The following is a 23,610-nucleotide window of genomic DNA, read 5'->3' on the forward strand; positions in this document are numbered from 1 at the left end:
TTTCTCTCCTGTTGGATTGAAAGAAGTTTCAGTAGAGCTTTTCTAGTCACTTACTATATGCACAAGTTCCTGTTATGGTTTAGGGTTGGTTTCATAACTTACTTGTTGGTGAATTATGGAACTTGTTTGGATGCTAAAAATCTGTTCAGGTGATGTGATTTGCTTCAGGCTTGAATCAAGCTCTATATTGTAGGTAAATGGTTTACAGAAAACTTATTGTAGCTGTTGTAGGGTCATAGCAAGTCTCCAAAGGAGAAGGTAAATGCTTTTCCCTGTAGGTCTTCAAGAAAAGGGTACAGATGGTGGGTGGTAAAAATGGAAACAATAAAAATATTATATAAGAATGAAAAAACAGTCAGGGAGGATGAATTTTTATGATTCTTCAGGTCAGTGAGTTTATATCTGCATAAATTGGAAACATGAAGAAAACTCTTCCCTTCCTTCCTTCTTATGACCTATACTTTGAATAATAACTGACTTTTTCTGTAATGTAGGGGATTCTATTATTTAAAAGTATATGCTGTTCTAATGGGTTCTTGTCAGTGTAATATACTTAATATATGAATATATTAAAGATACATATGATGAAACCAGGCCATCGCAGTGAAGATGACTCTGCAGGTTATGATGTCTACAGTAATGCTATATTGGGATGTTTTAAAAGGGGGGGGGGGGGGGAAGGGAAGTTTATGCCTTTTCTACAGAAGAATCCATGCATTAATGCATCAGTTTCAAATCCATTGAAGCCAATGGAAAAACTCTTTTGAATTCCCTGAGAATCATACAGAATTGAAAAATTGAGACTTTTGGCTGATTTCACAAAGTCGAGAGTACCCTCTGCTGGTGAACACTCCTGCAGTGCATCTCTAGTGGCAGCACCTTGCAGACAGTATGGGAGGCATCATTCGAGTAGGGTTACATTCTTTAAATTCCTGTGCAACTGTACACAAAGTTATAGGTTGCAGAGAGTCCTGATTAATTATTTTTATTATGCATTCAGTGTTACTTTAATATCCGATTTGTATGCAGGCAAGAATACAGCTATTTTGATTGAGTAAATGGAGACACAGAATGGCAGGTGACCTTAGGCTGGAGGAGCCTCAGGAGATGTAGTTCAGCCCCTGCTTAAAGCAGTGTCAGGGCTTTGTTCAGCTGAATTCTGAATGTGCCCAAGGATGTCGATTTCACATCCCCTTTGGGTGTGTTTTCTGATGTTTGGCTGCTGTAGTGACAGGTTTTTTTCTCGCGTCTAATTGGAATTTTCCTTGCTGCAGTTTGCTTTTTTTGGGTGAGGAGGTCAGGTTTAGATCCTTGTGTTTGCTACATTACCTTTGTGTTTCCTAAATTGTGTAAAGATAGGCACATTTTAATTTTCATTTCTTTTTGTAAAATATTTCACTCTTCCTTAAAGGCCTATAGAGCTGCAATGCAGACACAGTGGAGCTGGATTCTTCAGCTCTGTCACTGTGTTGAACAACATTTGAGAGAAAATGCTGCATATTTTGAGGTAAGAAAGTAAATTAATAAATATGTTAAATGTTTTTAAGTTTTGTCTATAGTCAAAAAGTTCTACTGAAAGTGCTAGTTGTAGAATTGACATTTGTCACATGGAATCGTTAGATGATGAGCCATGCTCCCACAGTGTTATCACACCTGTATTGTCTTCACTACAGTTATATCAGTTCACAGCAGATGAACATCTGGCCTGACATTTTTTCAAAGTGCCGCAGCTGTGAGTAGAGACTCTTGAGAACGAAACCGTGTTCTCTCCCGGTCATGCACAACTGCCATCAATACAGCTTCTGTGGATGATGTAGAGTGGAGGGTGGTTAGTGATGGCGAAGGGAGAACATATTCTAGGTGGTTGTTCCAGGACTACCCAAATAGAAATAGAACATACAGCATTAATAATACACAGAGAGGAGAACACCCTGACAGCAGACATGTCCAGCGAAACACCTTTCTGATTATCAACCATTAACATACTCAGCAAATGATGCAATACTCAGTTAATGCATGAGGATCGAAGATACAAGGGTTTCTCAGTTATATGCACAAGGATCAAAGATTGAAGAGTTGTTTTAAAAAAAATTATAAAGATTAATTCTTAGTGTCTTCTGCGTTGGGTGGTTGAAGAGGAAGGGGGGGTGATGTTGGGATGAGATGCCTTCGGACTGAGACGAGTGAGAGCCCAAAGTTAGGAAATGGACACTGGAGAAGACAAAGTTGAGTGATTTGGGCTCCTAGTGGTAGGGGGAAGAAATGGGAATTCTGGATGTAAGAAATGAGGTTTCAGGGATGGAATGGGGTGAGGATTATCACAGGACATTTCCTTTCCCAATTGTGCTTAACCAGGACGCTAGTTTGCAGGTGCAGATGCCCACGCAGAGCTGCCAAGTGTGGCAGCTCACTTCCCCTCCTGCCCAAAATGTTTGCTCCAGTGTGGTTGTTGAATTTTGCAGCTAGTTTGCTACAGTTTGTAGGCTTCATCTGTTCTGTAAATATGAAAGTAATTGTAAATTCCAAGGGAAGCAAGAAGAACTTCAGAAAATTTTCCCATTGCAGGAACAGTAATTAACTAAGGTTCAATAACTGCTGAATTAGTTTTTCATGTAGATAGTGCCAAGAATAACTGGTGTTGCAATGTGCACCTTCTTAAAGGGTGCATTTAGACAGGAGGTAATGAATAGTGTTGTGTGGTGCAGTGGTCACTTCAAGCTACTAGAAAAGATTATCTTTAAAGGAGAGCACTTAAAGAAAACTTAATAGTGTAGCTGTTCATATACTTTTTAGGTTGTTTAAAAATAACCCAGATATTTATCTCATCCTAGTTTTTCAGTGATGCCAAAGAAGCCATGGAGTATTTAAAGAATTTGAAAGATACCATATACCGAAAATACAATTGTGATAGATCAAGCAGCCTTCATAGGCTGGAAGACCTTGTCCAGGAGTCTATGGTAAGAATTCAAGGATCCCATTAATGTGAGTTATAATGAAATGTATAGATGTTAGTTGGATATAAATTATGTGTGTTAAAAGTATTGCTTTAAAGTGATGGGAAAAAAATATTTTTTAGAATTTACAATTAAAACATTGCATCTATCAATATGTAGTGACTGTTTTTCATAACTTTAAAATACAGTTTTATTTATTTCTTTATCTTTACAATACCAGATGTGGGAAGCCAGTGGCTTCAGAAAGATACTTTGTTATTGTAAAACGTGTTACTTTTACGAAACACAGTAAAAGAAGTCAGGAAAAGAAAAGCTTAATAGGATCAAAGCAGCAGCACTGTATCCTGGCCATCTCTTATGACATATTCTTTTCTTAACTGTTTTAGGAAGAAAAAGAACAACTCTTGCAGTATAAGAGCACAGTAGCAGGCCTTGTGGGGAGAGCAAAGGCAATAATTCAGCTGAAGCCAAGGAACTCTGAGTGTATACTCAAAACATCCATCCCAATTAAAGCCATCTGTGACTACAGACAAATTGAGGTTAGAAACTTGAATTTCCTCAAATCAATTACAGATTTCAGAATTCAGCTAAAGTTTCATTAGTTGCCATGTTCCTGGAGAACGCTGCGCTCTAAATTTCTTCCACCCTAGTAAACAAGAGCAAATCCTTGTGTTGAACATTGGATTTGTTGTTCTGTTGCTTATTTGTTGACATCATTTGCAGAAATGCTTTGTGAAAGTATTTTGTAATGCTTAGCTCATTAAATTATTCTGCTTTTCTGTTAATACTAGATAACTATTTACAAAGATGATGAGTGTGTATTAGCAAACAACTCCCATCGTGCTAAATGGAAAGTCATTAGCCCGAGTGGTAATGAGGCCATGGTTCCATCTGTATGCTTTTCAGTTCCACCACCAAACAAAGAAGCAATAGATACAGCCAACAGGTAGGGACAAAACAAAACCACCCATTTTCTTCTAAAATTAATTTATTGGGTTAAAATAACATCTTACTTTTTTTTTCCCTTTTCATGTGTTACTCTGGTCTAAAGTTGAAGTCTCTTTATGTTTCAGGATAGAACAGCAATTTCAGAATGTTCTGGCCCTTTGGCATGAGTCACATGTAAACATGAAGAGTGTGGTGTCCTGGCATTATCTCACCAATGAAATTGAAGCTGTTCGAGCTGGCAATGTTGCCTCGGTATGTGCTATGTCTAGGAAGGGCCTCTTAGCCATTTGCTGGGAAGTCATAGTCTATGCTTCCCAGAAATGTTGTATAATCAACAATTTGCAGCAATCCTCATCTTCCTTGTGGAAATAGCTGGCAGTGGCCATGCTGGTTATCACTGTGCAATGTTCTGCCTTGATCTGAGCAGCCTTTACACAGATACATTTGAGGAAGGAGCAGAGAGGTGGTATCATGAAGACTACCTGCCTCATCGTGCTAATCTCTCTAGTGTCCTGTTGTCAGCAGAGGGACAGGATCTCTTGAAAGCAATAAACAGTGTCTAAATCTGAATTTTGTTCTGCAAGAGTCTACCTTTCTGCATTTATGTTGAAGGTAACTGGGGAGATTAGCTTCATTAGGCTAAGGTTAATCTTCATGAAAAACTCCCATTATTTCCTCATTCTGCAACTTTCTAATAACAACGGAACAACTGTGAGGCGACATTTAGTCTTTCAAGCTGAAGGCAGCTGAACACTCATTTCTCTGTAATGCATTTTTTCATTCTTATGCATGTCTGTAACTTGAAATGTTAAATAGCTAGTTAAGATCAATTTGTCAGAAATGAAATAGTGATAGAGATCAAAGTACTGTTCTTTCTGGCTAAAACAATGTGTGAGATCACTGAATTACACAATGTTAGATGTATAGCATAACATTATTTAATACAACAGTTTATTCTACAACATTGGTATATATCTGTCTACAAACTGTTGCAATCATACTTGCAATACCCAAAATTACATTTTCACTCCTAATTTCCCACTGTTGCTATTGGAAGGAAGGAATCTGAGATAATTCCTGAAGTGTCCCTACTTGCATGACTCTTGCTGGCTGCTCATTTGTTGCTATGTGGCATTAGATGGAGAAATGGTGCCTGATGCAGGGGTGGCTTAACACAGCCCATTGCTGGTGTTAAAGATAGAAAAGGATTTTATAGTGAGTGTAAATTGTAAGCTGTCAGGTGGACTCCAGCTTAGGAACAGCGAGCTTTCAGAACCTTGATTCTTTGACTTTACCATCTCAGTAATTGGTCGATACAGCTTTTTGATAAAAAGCATTACAGGGAACTGTGTGAGTGATGTATCATTGCTGACGGTGCCTTGGTTTTATAATCTGTTGCAGATAAAGACAATGCTGCCAGGTGAACATCAGCAGGTTCTAAGCAATTTGCAGTCCCGCTTTGATGATTTTGTGGAAGATAGCCGAGAGTCCAAAATCTTTACGAGCTCCGATACAGCACAGCTGGAAAGGGAAGTTAATGTTTGCAAGCAATACTATCAAGAGCTGCTGAAATCTGCAGAAAGAGGTAAAACTTCACTGAGAACAGTAGAAAGATGCCCTCATGAGAGAGATTGTAGCTCTTAATAAAACTTCTCTCTCTGAATGTAAGCTTTTGTGGATTACCCATTTTATCATATTGATATTGTTAATGCCTCAGTTCTTCTGAACAGATAGTCATCATTTTAACCATGTGCACAATTACATTGTACAGAAGCTCTTAAGTTTTTTTAACTTTGGCTATAAGCTATGTAAAAATATTGATGTGTGTGTTACTTAATATACAGAGTGCTAGAAAAAATTTTACACCCAAGAATTTATTCTGTGCATTACAGCTCACTGTTTAGTCATGGCCTCCTTGTTTTTGAATGTTGGAAATGCAACTTGATTACTTTGTTGAGTTCATAACAGAATTAGAGCTTTTTTCACACTGCTAAGGCAAGAAAAGTATCCTAAGTATTTTTCTAGCTCCACAGAATGTCTGTAGTTACTGCTCTTTTAAGTCTGTTTTAAAAAACAATAACAGAAAGCTTAAAATATCTGTTCTGATTTACTGTCAAGTAGCTAATGACTTAAAGAAATACAGTAGTGAAAAGCTGATTACTGCATTAGCATAGTTCACTATACTTAAGGAAAGATGAGTTGCCCTGTGCATCTGAAATAGAGGATTTAAAAAAAAATACAAACAAACAAAAACCCAAAACCAAGCCCTGGAGGTTTACTGTAGTATTGTGCCTGATATCATCTGACTGAAAGACTCAGTCACTTAGTTTAGCACTGTCTGCATAGGGGTGACGCCTGTACCTGGGCTGAACGGTCTAAAGACATACAATAATTTTTCATGTGTGAGGAGATGATCTTATAACAGCTAAAATTTAAGGGTTCCTAAAATTTGCCTTGTAAGGCAAAAAATTCCAATAGAAACCGATGGGATTTCAACCAGTCATGAAAGACTTGTAGAATGGTGACTTTATAAAGTGCTTCATGAGAAGACATGGTGAAAATGACATGATGGGTTTGTTTGCTAACATGTGCCTTGTTCCTTTCAACAGAGGAGCAGGAAGAATCTATTTACAATCTCTACATCTCTGAAGTCAGAAATATCAGACTACAGCTGGAGAGTTGTGAGGAGCGGTTAATACGGCAGATCCGAACCCCAATGGAAAGGGATGATCTACATGAAAGTGTGTTTAGGATTTCAGAGCAAGAGGTGAGCCTTTGAGAAAGTCTCTTTTACCTAGGAAAAGAAATTTTGTTTAAAAACAAATATATCCAGATGTTTTGAGTGTAGCCAGAAAGGTTTGCAGTGCACCTTGAAAAGACAAGAGTCAAAGATGAAGCTTGTGTTTGTGAGAAAAAAAGATGCCAATAAATGGCGACTCTGTTAGTTTCCCTTTTATGCATATGTTCCTTTTTAAAATTTTTTAATGGTGTCCACATGAAACAAGCAAAGGAGAGTAGACCTGTACTGGTCATGATATGTAGAGTGTACATCAGGTTGACGTAGGATAAAAGCACTGTCAATCACCTTTTATTTTACAGAAACTGAAGAAAGAGCTGGATCGGCTGAAGGATGACTTGGGAGTCATCACAGATAAATGTGAAGAGTTTTTCAGTCAAGCTGCTGGTTCACCTTCAGTCCCTACTCTGCGCTCTGAGCTCAATCTTGTTATTCAGAACATGAACCAAGTTTATTCCATGTCTTCCATTTACATAGATAAGTATGTAACAGGCCATCTCTTATCACACATGTTTAGTTTACAGTTTTCTCTTCAAAATAAATATGAAGATATTAGTACAAATAATACTGATGAAGGAAAAGGGAGTTAACATTTTAACATTATATAAAGGGGTACCCCGTGACATGAAAAGGCTGAAAACCACAAGTGTATTGAATGTTGTTATTAATGGTTCAGTTAACAAGAGATTACTGTTTTTCAGATTAAAAACTGTAAATTTGGTGCTGAAGAACACCCAAGGAGCAGAATCATTAGTAAAACTCTACGAAACAAAGTTGTGTGAAGAAGAGGCAGTAACGGCTGACAAAAACAATATTGAAAATCTGATGGGTACATTAAAGGTAAGAGTTGGCCGATGCCTTTTCATGGGCAAATCAAAAATTAATAGGAAAATTATCTGTCTCGTAACACCTGGTTTTGTTATGCTATAGTGTATAGTGTATCAAAAGTTGGCCTATGTATTTGGAGGAAAGTCTGTATTAGGATTGACATCTCAGAAAAAAATGACAGCTTTGGAGCCTTAGGAATTGGATAGTTTGCATGCTCATTCCTGCTGTTAGGAAATGCCTTGAAGTATCTGAACTTCCAAGCGTGGCACTTGTCAATGCTGCAGTAAGACTTATTTTTTTCTCTTTTCAAAAGGTAACATATGCTTAAGGTAACATAAATATATTGTTATATAAATGTGGACACAATAACATTCCTGCTACTGTTACAGTATACTAATCAGGGTTTCCAGGAAGTTTGGCAGGTATCTTCGCAAACTAGTAAGATTGAAGTTCAGCATTTTTTGAGGGCTGTATATACCTCATTTTAATATTGCAAATGATGAGTAATGCTTTTTTTGTTAGATAGAATGATTAGCATCTATGTAGTGATTTTTTTGAAAGCTGTAGTTTATAAGATAAGTAGATTAATTTGCTGTCCATGTTTTGATCTATGTGTTGTAGGGGATGCTGTTATTTAGAATTATTTTGCAGTTCATAATGAATTAGTTCCTTCAGACCCATTCTGGTGCCATTCTAGTGTTTGAGCAACCAGAAGTAAAATACTCATTTAAACGTTTTTTGTTTATTCATTTATACATTTTACTCATGTAAAATACTCATTTATAAAATAGTGTAATAATTTAGGATTTATTTACAATTTATCATTTATCACATACTAGCAATGGAGATCTGAAGTAGACGAGAAAAGACAAGTGTTCCATGCCTTAGAGGATGAACTACAGAAGGCAAAGATGATCAGTGATCAGATGTTTAAAATGCACAAGGAACGTGATCTTGACTTCGACTGGCATAAAGAAAAAGTTGATCAGTTAGCTGAGAGGTGGCAAAACATTCATTGTCAAATAGAAAATAGGTTAGTATAACTTTTTATTATAATCTGTTCATCTTTTATGCTGGTTTTGTTGTTTCTGAGGAAAAAGAATATTCAAATAGGTCAGCATAGTTTTCTGAACTGTTTGTGAAATGTGCTAAGATCAACGATTCTGACCCCTTCTGTGCTGTTGACATCATTGCCTTACTTTTCCACAGGAGATGTCAGTGACTGTGGAGCACCAAAAGATTAACAAGATATAGAAACATTATTTACTTACAACTTATTGAGGCACAGTAGAGATAAATTGTCTTTTTTATTTCCAAAGGAAAGCCTGCAGAAATGGCTTGCTGTCCTATGGAAATGCCATCTGTTTCTCCACATAATTAGTTCTGACAGGCTAAACTGATGAGCTGATTCATAATTTACGACTGGATTCATGTTAACTTGCTTTTAGTGACTGAAGTGCTAAGTCTGGAAGTCCTTAGCTTCCATTGACTTCTGTGATAATTTTGCTGCAATAACTTTTGGTGAAGTGCCAGTATTTTCTTTTGGTGTGCAACTGTTTTCATGCAGCCTCAATATCCAGTTGAGGTGTTTCTCTAAATTCAGCCATTCACTATTACTGTCACGATATTGGAGAATGTTACTCAAATGCACATGCCTACACAGATGTGCAGGTACAGCAGAACACACCTACCCATCATTTTGAAGGAAATATGCGTACATGACATTCCTGGAAATACTTTTTCCTTCAGTCTCTATAGTTCTGTTTCTCATATTTGAAGCAACCAGAACTGTAGAGACTGAAGGAAGAAGTATGGACAAGTTAAGGAAGTCTGTACTGTACAGCCTGAATTTATTTCCTTTAAAATCTACTTTAGTTTGTCATTACGGATAACCTGAACAAGAGCATCAAAGATAGTGCTGTTGATGTAAAAACTCACACAACAACCTTTCCCCTTTTTGTTCTCCTTTTCTAAGGGATGAATACCTAATCAGGTGCAATACTGAAGTTATTCACTTGTAATTAACTAATTTAGTTGTGTCTATTTAACATTGCTGGAAGTTAAAAGGAAGATGGGCAAAAGCTGACTCAAAAAGCTGACTGCAGAATGGCTAGCTTTAAATGCACCTCAGATATTTCATCATTTGATAGTGTGACATAATATAAATGATAAAACAGTAGTTTTATGAGGTACTGAAGTGTCCTGATTTCCTCAGAGGGCAAACATGAACCACATGCTCTCCTCACAGGACTGTATCCTGAATAGAATGTGCTGAAAAATTACTGTTAATACACAGTGGCTTCTAGTGTAAATAGGACAGATTGTGGTAGTTGCAGCATGGAGCTGTAAACAAGCTGCTTTCTGCAAATGTTCCCTCTGCCGCTTCCTAACACCTTGACACTGATGATCATTATACAAAAAGTATGTACAAATATTGGCTGCAGTTATGATCCTTTCTCTTTTTCATGGTTATTAGCTTTAAAACATGCTTAAGTATGAAACCTGAGCAATACGGTTTCCTTTGCTTGCTCTTTTTCAGTCTCCTTATGGCATCTTGAGAACAACACTAGAGCAATTAAAAGTATTCATTCCAAGTAGAACTATAAAAAGTTGTTTAATAAGTATGTTTATTCTGCAGTTGGAGTGGTCATATTTATATGATCTTTGAAGTAACAGTATAAGGATCGTGAAAGAAAAACTGTCAGTATTCTCATCAGTATGGAAACCACTTTCAAGAAATATACAGCACTTTCAGGTCAAACACGTGATTTAAAAATGGACTTACAGGAACAGTTACATTCACACATCAGAACATTTAAAGGCTTTAGTTTTAGTGTAACTCCTATTGTTTTGTGAGAGGCACAGAGAGTGTGGTGAACCAACCACGACTTAACTCCAGCAGAGCATGCTCCTTCTTGAGTTACATAGGTCACATTTGAAATCCTCTCACTTTTTATAACAGAAATAATTGCTGTTGCAGAGCCCTCCCTCTTGCTTGGGGTTTCCTGTGCTTATGGAGTTTCAAGCAGTTTAGCTCACTACTGAGGGATATATGCAGTTTTTTCTGTAGTAGGATCTCTCCTGGGTGTCATTTAGGACAAATGAAAAGGCTTCATCAAGCTGGGAATCTTGGTGTTTGAGAAGTTAATTTACTGTTTAGTTAGTGTTATTTTAGTATGTTTATAGTGTGAGCTATAAGCAGAGCTAAGGCATCTGAAGCCTTTAAAGCTGTATTTGGCTTAGTGTTGCAGTTTTTATCTTTAATATTCATCTGCTCTCCTTTGGCTTATCTTCTAAAATAAAATCAGGTTGCGTGACTTAGAAGGTATTAATAAATCTCTGAAGTATTATAAAGATACTTATAATTCTTTGGACACTTGGATTCAACAAGTGGAAGATGCTCAGCGAAAGATTCAAGAAATCCGTCCGGAAAATAGCAAAGCCTTGGCTAAACAGCTGAACCAACATAAGGTATGAAAGGGATCTTATTGTAGGAAAGCATTGCTGTAATGACCAAAGAATTAAAACGTCAGTTTAACCCAGTCAAGTCAGTCTTATTTCTTGATAGGAGGTGCTTATATCCCTCAGCCCTTACTGTAAAATTCCAAGTCATCACCAGTTTTTATGGTTTTATGTTTATAATGCAGCTAACATCATGAATATATCACTCACTAACTATTGCCATTTTATAGACCACATTGTTTTGGTCCTCAAATATGCAAGAAGAGCAGAACCTTAGAGGGTGCCTAGAATTCTGGACTCTCCTTATTGCATCATTTTTTATTCAGTACTGCTCTTGGTATTTATGGACATAGAAATATTTTCATGGAAGCAGAGCTACACTCAACAACTGTCTCCAGCAAGAAAGAAATGTAGCTTAAACAAGAGACAAAATAACAAATTATATGCACGAAATGGTATATTCCTGATTTTGTTTTAAGTTCGTGGCAGAACTTAAACGTGGCAGATTTTTTTCACTGCTTCTGTACTCTAAGCCTGACGAAGCCCAGGACATAGGCTTGAGCAAATAATTACTTGTACACACATGGCAATGAGCGTATTATGTAACTTTGGTGATGTTAGATAAAGTAGAATTGCTAATAATAATAGTAATAAAAATAACTTTTTAAGATGAAAATGTAGATTCATATTTTACAGATGCTGGTTTCTGAGATCGAAATGAAACAAGGCAAAATAGATGAATGCCAGAAGTATTCAGAACAATACTCAGCTGCTGTGAAGGTAATAAATAACGTTATACTTAAAATTCTTTTTTTTGTGTGTGTGTAAGTATCATGTGGAATGCCAGTCGTTTTGTGTATTTTCTCTTTTTACAGGACTATGAGTTGCAGACTATGACCTACAGAGCTATGGTTGACTCCCAACAAAAATCTCCGGTGAAACGCCGAAGAATGCAAAGCTCATCAGACTTCATTATTCAAGAGGTAAATGGATTTCTTATGACAGGAAAACGTGGGTTTTTGAGTCTTTGCTTAAAACACAGTAAACACAAGAATGGGATTTAGGATTTATTAATGATTAAATAGTGTAACCCAAGCAAGATTATTTTTTTCTCTATAGATATTATGTGATAAATATTCTGTTGGTCATTATGCAGTATTTAGATAAAGAAACACTATATTGCTGTTGATAAGCAAAAGTCCCCCAAATTATAAAAAGCTATATGAAAAATGTACCTCAGTAAAAATGTTTAGAACTACCTCTGGGTTAGATCTTGATCACAGTAAACAGGGGGAGCTTTCATCTTTGCTATGGTAAAACTTACCAGATCTGAACACTGACAGATTCCAAGGCAAATCAGCCTCATTTGGGTGGGAAAGATAAGTCTGTCTCCCTGCTAACTGTTAGAGAGGAATAGTGACCAGTGCTGCTTGTCCCTCTTATAACCTGTTCTTACAGGGGGGGAAGAATCAAGTGACTGTGAAGTCAAAACATTGTCTTCTGTTTCTTCTCCTTATGGATCTCCTCATAGATCCTTAGGATTTATTTGTGAAAGTGCACCCTGTTGATGGCATTCAACTTGGGAATCAAAATTAGGACTTTGGATTCCAAAATCAGGATTTTAGAATCAAAATCAGGATAAGTTCTAGAGTCTTTGAAGGTTAATGGAAGTGTTTCCCTCTATCTCCCCCACCCCACCTTTGTTTTTCTGCAGTTCATGGATTTACGGACTCGTTATACTGCCTTAGTGACCTTGATGACCCAATACATTAAGTTTGCAGGTGACTCTTTGAAAAGACTGGAGGAGGAAGAGGTAGGTCATCCCCTGGCAGCCAGCCAAGCGAAAAGAGCAGCTAGACAAACAAAGAGCAATATACCTGTTGGAATTACGCACAAAGTTAGCAGCAGATACGAAAGACTAGAATTCCTTATATACTGGACTTCATATAGAAATGTAGTAGTGTTAAATTACACCAGTATCATTCAGATAAGCAAAATCCTGTATCATCCATACATTTTACCAGTTCTTCCAGCTAGAAGGATCATATGATTCCCTAAATTCTGATGGAGATATAGTTACATACAGTACATTTTAATACTTTAATATTTTAGGGCTTGATCTTTTGGGTAAATGCAGACATTAACATGAGGTCAAACTTAGTGTGCACACACCGTTGATATTCTATGTAGGCCTTAATATTCCACAATATGCATTCTGGTCCACTTAACATATAAGGGAGGTCTTTAAACAGGGAGATGCATTGCCCTCTTAATTAACTTCTTAAGTTTCTTTGACATGTTTAGATTTTCTTTTTCCTTCTACCTTTCTACTGTATTGATTCCTTGGGGTCAAACAGCATTTTATTTATGCTTAGTGTTTAAACAAGAGTAGGTTACTGAAATTGAGCAGACAAATTACTCAAAATACATGCTTGCTGCAGAATCAACCTTCCAAATAATTGAGAAAAAAGTACTTTTAAATTCTTCACTGTCTTTTGAAGTCTTTCTCTCTGGAGGAGATTATATAGTCATTCTTTATGGACTACAGTGTTTTAGTATAATCTATACAGTGCATATCTCTAAAATAATGACCATATTAAATGCAGTCCTATATAAACTACATGAAATTGGAGAATACTCTCATAAGGTATAAATTTTAATGTTTATTACAGAAAAAACAGAGTTCTTAAATGCATGTCTGGTGCTGGCTTTGTCTTTATTGGCTTTTCTTGCTATTGATTATGTCTGGACAAACTGTAACACTAACAGCATGTATCTTTGTGCATCATGAAGTGGTGGAGCATACTGATGGAAATACATAATATTTGTTGTTGATAAGTATCCATTATAACTGAGGATTTAGTATGATTAATAATGCTAATGGTCTCAAGGATAAAAAGTGAAACAAAGAACAAGAATTGAAACAAGGATCAAGAAACCGGTGAATGCCAATAGGCTTCACGTTCAAGATGGAATCTTTTAAACTCTTTGGAGTTTCAGTCTGCTCTGAATCTCCAGGACTGCTTCTTTGGAAGTCAAACACCCTCCATCTTCCGTCCTCCTCCACCTTCCAGCAGCATTCTAAATCTGTTAGCTTATATGAAGATAACCTAAGTAGATTTCCAGTCTCAAAATGATTTGATGGGTTTTTTCTTTGTAATGAGGGTAGCAAATCAGAAAATGAATAATCCTTTTCAAAGGAGAAGTGATCATTTTTTTTCTTCTGGGATCAGACCTCTGAAAGTCTGTGATTGTTCAAAGATTTTCTTCCATGCCAATCTTTCTTCCTAACTCTCAGTAATAGCATTAAGAATGCACAGAATAAGGGAAAAAAAACAGATGCTTTCCATGATATCTCAGTTTAATCCATGTGCTGTCATGCTCAGAGCTTACCAGAAGAGAGTGAACTCCAGCAACCTGTGAAGTCAGATGAAGTGTCTCAACGTTTGGGATGTAATGAAGGTGTTGAATTCAGAGAAGAAAACACACCTAATGAAAGCATGATGGATGTGGAATATTTGCAAAAAGATAACTCTTCCAGTAAACCTAAACACACAGAAAATAAATTGGAAATGGACAGAAGAAAATTAGATGTAGCCATATATGATAAAATCAAACCTGATGGAATATTAAAGCAATTTTTAAATTTCAGTGGCCAAGAAAGTAACATTAGTGGCAACAGAGAAAATAAGCTACATACAGAGCAAGATAATTTAATGGCTTTTGGTAATCAAAGTAAAGAAGAAGAAAATGGTAGAAAAGATTGTTTTGTTTCAGCTGAGATCTGTGTGAGTGTGAATAAGGATCCTGGTGAAATGTTAAATGAGCAAACTGTTAATGGAGAGAGACAGAAAACAGAGGCAGTATCAAAGAAATTGCCTGAAGTTGAAGTGTTACACAAAACCACAGGAAAAAAAATTTCAAGAAAGGCAGGGGGTGATGTTTCAACAGAGGAAGAATATGAGATGCGATCACAAACTAATTTTGAGCTAACAATGAAGAAAGATGAAGTTACTCCAAAAACTGGAAGGCATGCCCTGGATATCAGCCTTTACAAGCAACCAAGAACCCATTTTGAATGTCAGTGTAAAGAACATTGCTTTACGGAAACTAATAGCCATAATGCTTTAATCTCTGAGGACAGACAGTTTCAAGTGTGTGACGAAAAAGGCGACTCTCTTTCAGGTGTAAGGGATGCAATACCTTTAGAGAAAGTTGCATCCTTTTCCAGAGAGCTGGCAGCACACAATGGACGTGAAAAAACAAAGTTAAATTTGCAATCTGTGAGCAATCCAGGTGTTTCTGCTGTTGTTGAAAGGGATACAACCAAACTGCACAGAGCATGTCTGGATAAAAGTTACTTCATAGCAGAAAACATAATCATGGAAAAATCAAATTTAAATCCAAATGAAGCCAAGAGTACAATACGAGAAATTTTGGCTGTTTCTTCAGGAAGTATTTCAGAGAATCAGTATGCAGCAAAAGTCTCTGAATCTTATCCATTAGATTTTGAAGTGTCACCAGGTTTAGGTACAGAATTGTTAGGAAATGCTGGTGATTTAAATGCAAATACTGCCCTCTCAGAAATTATTTATGGAGGAGAGGATTATGTTCCATTATCAGAACATCGATTAGCAAAAAAGCTTCTGAGTCACGATGAGAAAGTAAGTGAGAAGAAAATATCACAGGGTAAAATTTATGGTTTGGACAACATAAATATAAGTGAGGAGAAGCAGAGTGGAGAAGACAAGTTTGAACAGGGTCAGAAATGTAAAGATTTATTGCTAGTTGCAGAAATGGACAGTAGAGCTAAGGGTCATAGCACAAAGGTACCTGGAAAAAACACTGAACTCCAGAAAACATTCTGTGAAAAAACAGAGGAAAAAGCCTCACTTGAAAAAAAGGAAAAGCAAAATAAAAGAGGTGATGATAATGAACAGAAAAGGAGCACAACTGTTATTAAGGTACCAGAGTTTTTATGCAATGCAAGTGAAACAGTTAATTTAAAAATGATTCTAAACCAATCTAAATCAACATTTGAATCTCAAAATATGTCAAGGTCAAGTGATTTAAAGTTGATTGAACATAATTTAAACAATGAATATGCTAATGATATATTAATTACTGTTAATTTTGAGATTTAAGGTCTTATAAATTTATTTTTATGTTTATTTTCTATTAATATTTAATTACCATCCTTTTCTCCACCCAGCTGATGCTCAGCCATGTTGATTAGAAATAACGAAAGTTAACAAGATACAGTTTGTGACTGTATCTGTATTTTAAGTTCGCCTTTTTCAAGTGTAATACATTAGATTCTGTGTCTATTAGAGCATAAAAGGAGATCAGATAAGAAACCAATTTAAATGTTTTGTAGCCATTGGAGTCTGGTCAGAATTGTGACACAGGGAAGTACGGAGAGGAACTGAAGAAGCTGCCTTTGCATTAACCTTTTAGGAAATAAGTTTAATGGATCATATGAAAAATTAAGTAAATCTGGTAAATTTAAACTAAATCAACATTTTGTGTATTTGAAAATGTTGCTATAATTACCCTTTATGCCATGTTTGTATGATCATAGAAATACAGGTGTGTGTTTACCTTGTGTTAGCTCACATTTGGTAACTAACACTACAGTAGTGCTAATGAAGAAAAGGTATGTATGGTTTTAACCATATTATTACTGGTGAATACACATCTTGCTTGTAAGAGTTTCCCTTGATCTGCCAACATACAGAGACCACTAGCCAACTGGTTTTCACTAGGATTTTCCTAATAACCATGTTTATACTTCTAACTGTGTCTACACTGCAGAGCAGCTGTGCTCTTGCCAGTTCCCCAGCTGAGCCAGTGGGGAGGCATTGGGACTGTGGAGTATAGAGGTACTGGGGCTTAGATACGTCTCTTCCTGGAGCTGATGCCTCTTGGCTCTAGCTCTAGGTACTGTTTCTTTTCCTGGACGGGATTTCCAAACTTGTCTTGTGTTGTTTTTGCTCGCACGCATAAAATTCTTCTTCCAGTTCCTACTGAACTAATCCAGAAATGGTAGGCCACTTTCTCCTTGGGAATTCTTTCACATAGCGTTTTGCTCACTGTTTGCTCTACCTGTTTGTTTGGAGAAAAAGCATATGCAAGCTGTTGTTTGATGCTGGTTACTGCTAAGAGGCATCTGTCTGAAGTGAGAGGCTTCAGGACTTCTTCGCTTTGTGGATGTCTTTATGAAGGGTTTCATATTTGGCTAATGGTAACTTCCTGAAGCCTTCAAGAGAAGGTGATGGTGGTGGGAACTGCTCGTCCTACCTTCTGGGCATACCATATATATATGAGTAAGTATTTTCCATTCTGCTTTTCAAAGAGCATAATGTGTTTCATATGCTGTATTACAAAAAGTATATTCCAACTAATCTTATTCCTTTACAGATTTTAAAGAATAAAGAAGCATCAGCACGTGAGGCATATTCAGATCTAATGGCACAGCAAAACAGCACAATAGATGAGAACAGAAAACTCACGGGAAAGGTAAAAACACTTGAGGACATGTTGGAGGATATGAAGAAACAAAAATTCCAACTGGAACAGGAGCTCCCTAAAGTGAGGGAAGCTGCGGAAAAAGAGTGGAAGAAGCAGCAAAAGGACATGGAAGAGATTTGTCTTCAGAAGACCAAGGCTGAGCAAGAAGCAAAGCAGTGTCGTATAGATCTAGAGAGCATTGAGAAAGAGAAAGCAGATGCAGACCAGGAATTGGAGTGTGTAAAGCAGCTCATTTTTCAGGCAGAGACTCAAAGAAGTATACTGGAAGAAAACATCCGTGCTTTTCGAAATCAAATAGAAGAAAGCACTTTTACCAGAAGAAAGCTTGAAGAGCATCTAAGAAGAAAAGATACTAATCTTCATGATTTAGAGCAACAAAAAAAAAACTTAATGCAGGAACTGAAGAAAAAAACGGAAGCAGAGGAGAAACTTATGAAACTGATAAAGCAAATGGAACAAGGTCTTGAATTTAAAGGGAACCTATCAGAAATAAAGCTGCAAGAAAGAGAGAAAGCTGAAGCCAGAAGGAAGGTAGTTGAAGGCAGGTACCCTGTAACTAGAGAAACTTCCCTGCCAACTTTCAGAGCTGGGCAAGGCAGCCAGTGTAGAACTGATTCTGAAATTACAAGTTTCCAGAAGAAACAAGAAGCCAAAATAGTAGAAGAGCTGAAACAGAAGATAGATGAGCTAACCCTTGCTAACAAAAAAGCTGATAAAACTATTAAAGACCTGAAATATGAACTGAATGAAATTGAGCTTCAGAAATCATCAACAGAAGAAAAGTCTTGTTTATTAAAAGAAAAACTAGATAAAGTCAATAGTGAACTTAAATGCCTAAAAATTAAGTTGGAGGAAAAAGACCAAGTAGAGCAGGGATATTTGCAACAGTTGAAAGAACTGGACAAGCAGCTGCATAGAACCACAGGTAAAGCTGAAGAGATGATGCAAGAAACCATAGATCTTAAGAAAATTAAGATGAACTATCAGGAGGAGCTGAAATCTGTTCAGCAAGAAAAGACACAGCTAAAAAGAGAGGTAGAGGAGTTAAGTAGATCACAGACAAAAACTGAAATCACTATCAAACATTTAAATTCACAAATCAGTTCTCTTCAAAAAGAGAAGCTGGCAGCTGAACATAGAACACAGATGTGCAAAGGAGAAGCAAATAGTCTTCAAGACCAGTATAAGAAAATTCAAGATCAGTTGCTTCAAAAAACAGAAGTAGAGAAAGAAAACCAGCAGGAAATTCAGATTCTGAAGAATGAATTAGCCAAAAGTAATCAGGTGTCAGAAGCATTGAAACGAAAGATAGAGGACCTTAATAAATGGAATACTGAAACAAAACTAGCGATGAAGCAAATTCAGTCTGAATCAGAGAAGATTACTTTGGAAAAACAAAGTATTCAGAGGAAAAATGATGCATTAAAAGCCCTAGCAGATGGTTTCAAAGAGCAACTGCGTACAACAAATGAACAATTGCACAAGCAAACAATAATTGAGCAAGAATTCATATGTAAAATCAAAAGCCTAGAAGTTGATCTAGCAAAAACAAAAGACTTAGCTAATGAATATAAACAAAAATGTGATAAACAAAGTGCTTCCACCCTAGCCATTGACCAGGAGGTTAAAAATCTAAATGCCCAAATGAATACTTTAACTATGGAAAAGAGAGTGAGTGAGCAGAAGGTGCAACTACAACAAGCTCATATACAAGAGCTAAGTAGTAAATTAAAAAAATTACAGGATGAACTCCATCAGAAGACTCTGGATGAACAGATGGCACGGAAGAAGATGATTCTGTTTCAGGAAGAATCCATTAAGTTTAAACACTCCGCAGAGGAATTTAGGAAAAAAGTTGAAAAATTGCTGGAATCCCATAGCATCACAGAAAAGGACATTTCTGGCATAAAACTAGAATGTGTTGCTCTTCAGCAGCAAAAGCATATGGCTGAGGAAAATATCATGTTGTACAAGATACAAATGGAAGATCTGCAAGAAAGGCTTAAACAATGTCACGAACAACTACAGCAAGGGAAGCAGGCTGAAATGGACTATCACCAGAAGTGCAGGAAACTTGAAGAAGAATTGGAAGTGCAGAAGCACATGGTTGAGAGCTTGAAACAGAAAATGGACCTGCAGGTCAGGGAGAGTGAACACAGGTTTCTTTTGTTTCAGAACGAAGTTCAGCAAAACAATAAACTCCAAGATTCTGGATTTAAATTGAGCTGTGAGAGAAGAGGGAATGATTTCAATTACCTGAGAGACACTGCAACTAGAGAATTTGAACAGCTTCCTCCACATGCAAAACCTAGCTCACCTTTGTTAAGGCAAAAACAGGAGAGATTAGGTTTTAAATCTGATCAAATAGAAGGAAATACGTTGTACGTGAGTGCTGATGATATGATACCTAGAGAGGTGCAGTTCCAGATGTCAAGAATAAACCAATCGCTAGAAGAAGATTCAAGGCCACAGTCTTTTACAGAGTTTGTATCTCAAACAAGTACACAGTTCCAGATAACTTTTGATAAAGCAAACCAAATCTCTGGAACATCTGAAAGGGACAAATTGAGAAACAGCAACCTACACAGTTCCAGACAAACTATTAGACATGGAGAAGACACGAAACATGAATTAGGAGTGGTAAAACTGCAACCCTTGGAGGTACACACTATGTTTTGTGAGGGTTTGCCTTCCTAGTGCTGGTTTTTACTATTCTGTTTGTTTGTTCATTTGTTTGTTTTTAGTTATATGTTATCACTATTCTGTATTCTCTCTAACGTTTCTTATGTTCTTACCTTGGTGAAGGGAACCCCTTCATTCTTACATGACAAAAAAAGCTTTTCATTAGGCCTTTGTAGCAGGTTTGTTAATATCTAAGAAACGCATTATTTTAAAAGTTTATGTTGGAAATGGGAATTCACATATACTATTGTATCATTGTTGGTCAAAATCAGCTTCGATTAATGGCAATAAGTTCATACAGTAACAAACAATAGTTATTGTTGCTTAGTCTAGTCCTATTCCTGTTATTGAATACATGTTTGAAATGGCAAATGTGCTTTACAATTCTACGTATCTATATTTTTCTGCTCTCCAATGCTAGTAGTAGTTCTCCTTCCTGACTTACATTCAAGTTCTCCCTTATGTTTCTCTGGTGGTGGATTTAGGATTGAATTATGTACAGCATAGTTCTGCAGACGTATTTCTCACTGTGTCAAAAAATTCCTATTTACAGATAGTGAAGAACAAGCACTATGACACGCACGTTGAAGTCACAACATTAAACCAAGAAAATGACAAGACTTTTGGTAATGAAGAGAGAATGTTTGAGGGGTACAAAACATCCAAAGGGTTTAGGAAAGAAGACTTGGCAAAGAGGAGCTCTTTCTTAGGCGAAGAGATTTTGAAAACTGTTGATGATGAAACTCAGTTGGAATATTTTACAGAGGAATATGATGATATTAAATTTCAAGGTCTCCGACATGATGTAACTGCCAGACAGTTGACTGAAGTTAAACTTTTAGACAGGCTTACAGTTGAACAGCTCTGTTCAGGGCAAAAAACTATTGATGAGGTTCAGAAAAGTCTTGAAAAATTTTTAACTAAACCTACAGCTATAGCTGGGCTGTACCTTGAATCCAGCAAAGAGATACTCTCTTTTGCTTTAGCAGCAAAGAGAAGAATCATAGGAAAAGCATTGGCATTAGCATTTTTAGAGGCCCAAGCAGCTACCGGTTTTATCATTGATCCCACAACAGGTCAGAAATTCTCTGTTGATGATTCGGTTGTTAGAGGGCTTGCAGATTATGAGTTTAAGAGTAGACTGCTTGAGGCAGAGAAAGCTGTTTTGGGCTATTGCTGTTCTGGGAAAGTGTTCTCTGTGTATCAAGCTATGGAAGCTCGACTCTTAGAAAGACAAAAAGGTAAAAATATCCTTGAGGCTCAGATTGCAAGTGGGGGAGTCATTGATCCCGTGCGAAGTGTTCGTGTACCTCCAGAAGTCGCCGTGCAGCTTGGCTTGCTTAATAACACAATTTTAAAATTTTTGCATGAACCTTCTAGTAATGCAAAATGTTTTCACAATCCAAATAGCAGGAAAGCTATGTACTATTGTGATTTGCTGAAAATGTGTTTGTTCAGCGTAAGCAGTAAATGCTTTCTCCTTCCAGTTGGTGAAAGGAAAATAAGCAGCCCATCAGTAGAGAAAAGTCACAGAATTTCTGTAGTAGATGTCGAAACAGGAGCTGAAATGACGTCATATGAAGCTTATAAAAAAAATTGTGTTAATAAAGCTACATATCTTGAGCTTTCAGAACAGGAATTTGATTGGAAGGAGTCTACCTGTTTTGACTCTGATGGGAATTCTTCTCTTTTGCTTACAGATCTTAAAACCGGTATACAGTTTAATATTGAGGAGACCTTGAATCAGGGTAGAATTGACAGAGCATTAGTCAATAAATATAAGGAGGGTTTAATCACAGCTAATGAGTTTGGTGATATTTTAGTTAGCAGTTCGCAGCCAAGTAAAGATTTAAACAGTCCTATTGCAGGGTTCTGGCTTTGTGAAACCAATGAAAGAATTCCAGTCTTAAAAGCCTCACGCAAAAACTTGGTAGATAGAGTTACTGCCCTCCGATGTCTCGAAGCGCAGGTTAGTACAGGAGGCATAATTGATCCATTTACTGGGGCAAAGTACAGTGTTTCAGAAGCTTTGCAAAGGGAGTTAATTGATGATGCTTGTGCCAAGCAAATCCAGCAGTGTGAACTGATCTTTACTGGGATCGTTCACCCTATAAGGAACACAGTTATGTCAGTTGTTGAAGCTATGCATTTAAATGCCATAGACAAAGAAATGGGCATGCGCTGCCTGGAGTATCAGTACTTGACTGGTGGGTTGATAGATCCAAAGTCTCATTCCAGATTAACAATGGAAGATGCAATTAAGAATGGTATTATTGATGCTGTCACAGCTATGAAGGTGAAAGATGACAAACTGTATGGTAAAGTTTTAATGTGCCCCAGAACAAAGAAGAAGTTAACCTACAAAGAAGCTTTAGAGAGAGCTGTTTTTGATTGCCACACGGGGCTGCGATTGTTAGAAGCAGCTCAACCCCTGAAAACGGGAATTTCCAGTCTTTACTATAGTTCATAATGGAACAAAGATACTAGTACTCATTTTGGTGCCTGCTTTAAAACCCATTCAAGTCAAGGAAAAGATCTATGATGGCCCTTATGGAAAATCACAAATGGTGTTTTCTAACATAATCATGAGTTGCTGTAAAACTAATTAGTACAAACTACTAATTAGTGTAAACCACTAAAACTAGAATTAGGTATTACTTGTTACAAAATTGAAATTTATAGATAAACTCAGGCAGATTCATAATTTCAGAATGCAGACTGTGTTCAGTTTTTACCTGAAGGCCTTGTCTGACATTATCTACATGTAGGTAGTGTAAATCAGAAGTTATGCTGAGGTTGATGAAGTTAACATTAGTGCGAAATGGGTAGATTTAGGTGAGACAAGAATCAGATTCTTATATTAAAAATCGAAAGGGATTGCCCATTTTGCATGTAACCTGATACTTAATTTAATATTACAAATCAGTTTGCAGATACCATTTATTTTACAAAAGTGGCAATAAAGTATATAAGGGTTAAATCTGCAGTCCAGTAAACATATGCATAAGCAAATTTTCTCACACTAATATTTCATTAATTTTAAGGGGCTATTCACATCATGAAGTTACATATCCTAAGTTTTTGTCTCATTTCAGGTAACTGGGTTTTTTTAAAGAATTGTTTTCATGCTCTAATAGGCAAATGAATTGCAATTACATATCAAATTAAACAAAATTCCCCTGAAATAAAATGTCTTCAGTTTTACTTGTGATACATGGAGGGGCTTAGGTATGTTTTCTAAGTACTGATAGATTTGAAACTACTAACGGGATTTACTACTATAAAAAGAAAAATAATCTCCTGTGCAGGAAAAGATGAAATGTCTCAGTATTTTATTTTTATTGTTTCTGTAGACATAAAAGCAATGTACTCTTCCTAATTGTAATTTAGTAATCCATGTGCATAGAT

The 23,610-nt window shown here is 36.7% G+C and overlaps 1 protein-coding gene across 17 annotated transcripts in view; it reads left to right on the forward strand.

The window, feature by feature from the left end:
• Positions 1-23,610, forward strand: part of DST (dystonin) — a 309,801-nt gene that overhangs the window by 166,460 nt on the left and 119,731 nt on the right. For all 17 annotated transcript variants that reach the window (XM_049819450.1, XM_049819456.1, XM_049819454.1 and 14 more), the window contains 14 exons: positions 1,412-1,507; positions 2,832-2,957; positions 3,341-3,493; positions 3,746-3,900; positions 4,028-4,154; positions 5,304-5,487; positions 6,512-6,669; positions 7,002-7,180; positions 7,401-7,539; positions 8,367-8,560; positions 10,836-10,998; positions 11,686-11,769; positions 11,865-11,972; positions 12,704-12,802. In XM_049819450.1, coding sequence (XP_049675407.1) covers positions 1,412-1,507; positions 2,832-2,957; positions 3,341-3,493; positions 3,746-3,900; positions 4,028-4,154; positions 5,304-5,487; positions 6,512-6,669; positions 7,002-7,180; positions 7,401-7,539; positions 8,367-8,560; positions 10,836-10,998; positions 11,686-11,769; positions 11,865-11,972; positions 12,704-12,802 — 1,965 coding nt within the window. The remainder of the gene's footprint in view (positions 1-1,411; positions 1,508-2,831; positions 2,958-3,340; positions 3,494-3,745; positions 3,901-4,027; positions 4,155-5,303; positions 5,488-6,511; positions 6,670-7,001; positions 7,181-7,400; positions 7,540-8,366; positions 8,561-10,835; positions 10,999-11,685; positions 11,770-11,864; positions 11,973-12,703; positions 12,803-23,610) is intronic.

Source organism: Accipiter gentilis, chromosome 16, assembly GCF_929443795.1.
Source record: "Accipiter gentilis chromosome 16, bAccGen1.1, whole genome shotgun sequence".
NCBI classification, from domain to species: domain Eukaryota; kingdom Metazoa; phylum Chordata; class Aves; order Accipitriformes; family Accipitridae; genus Astur; species Astur gentilis.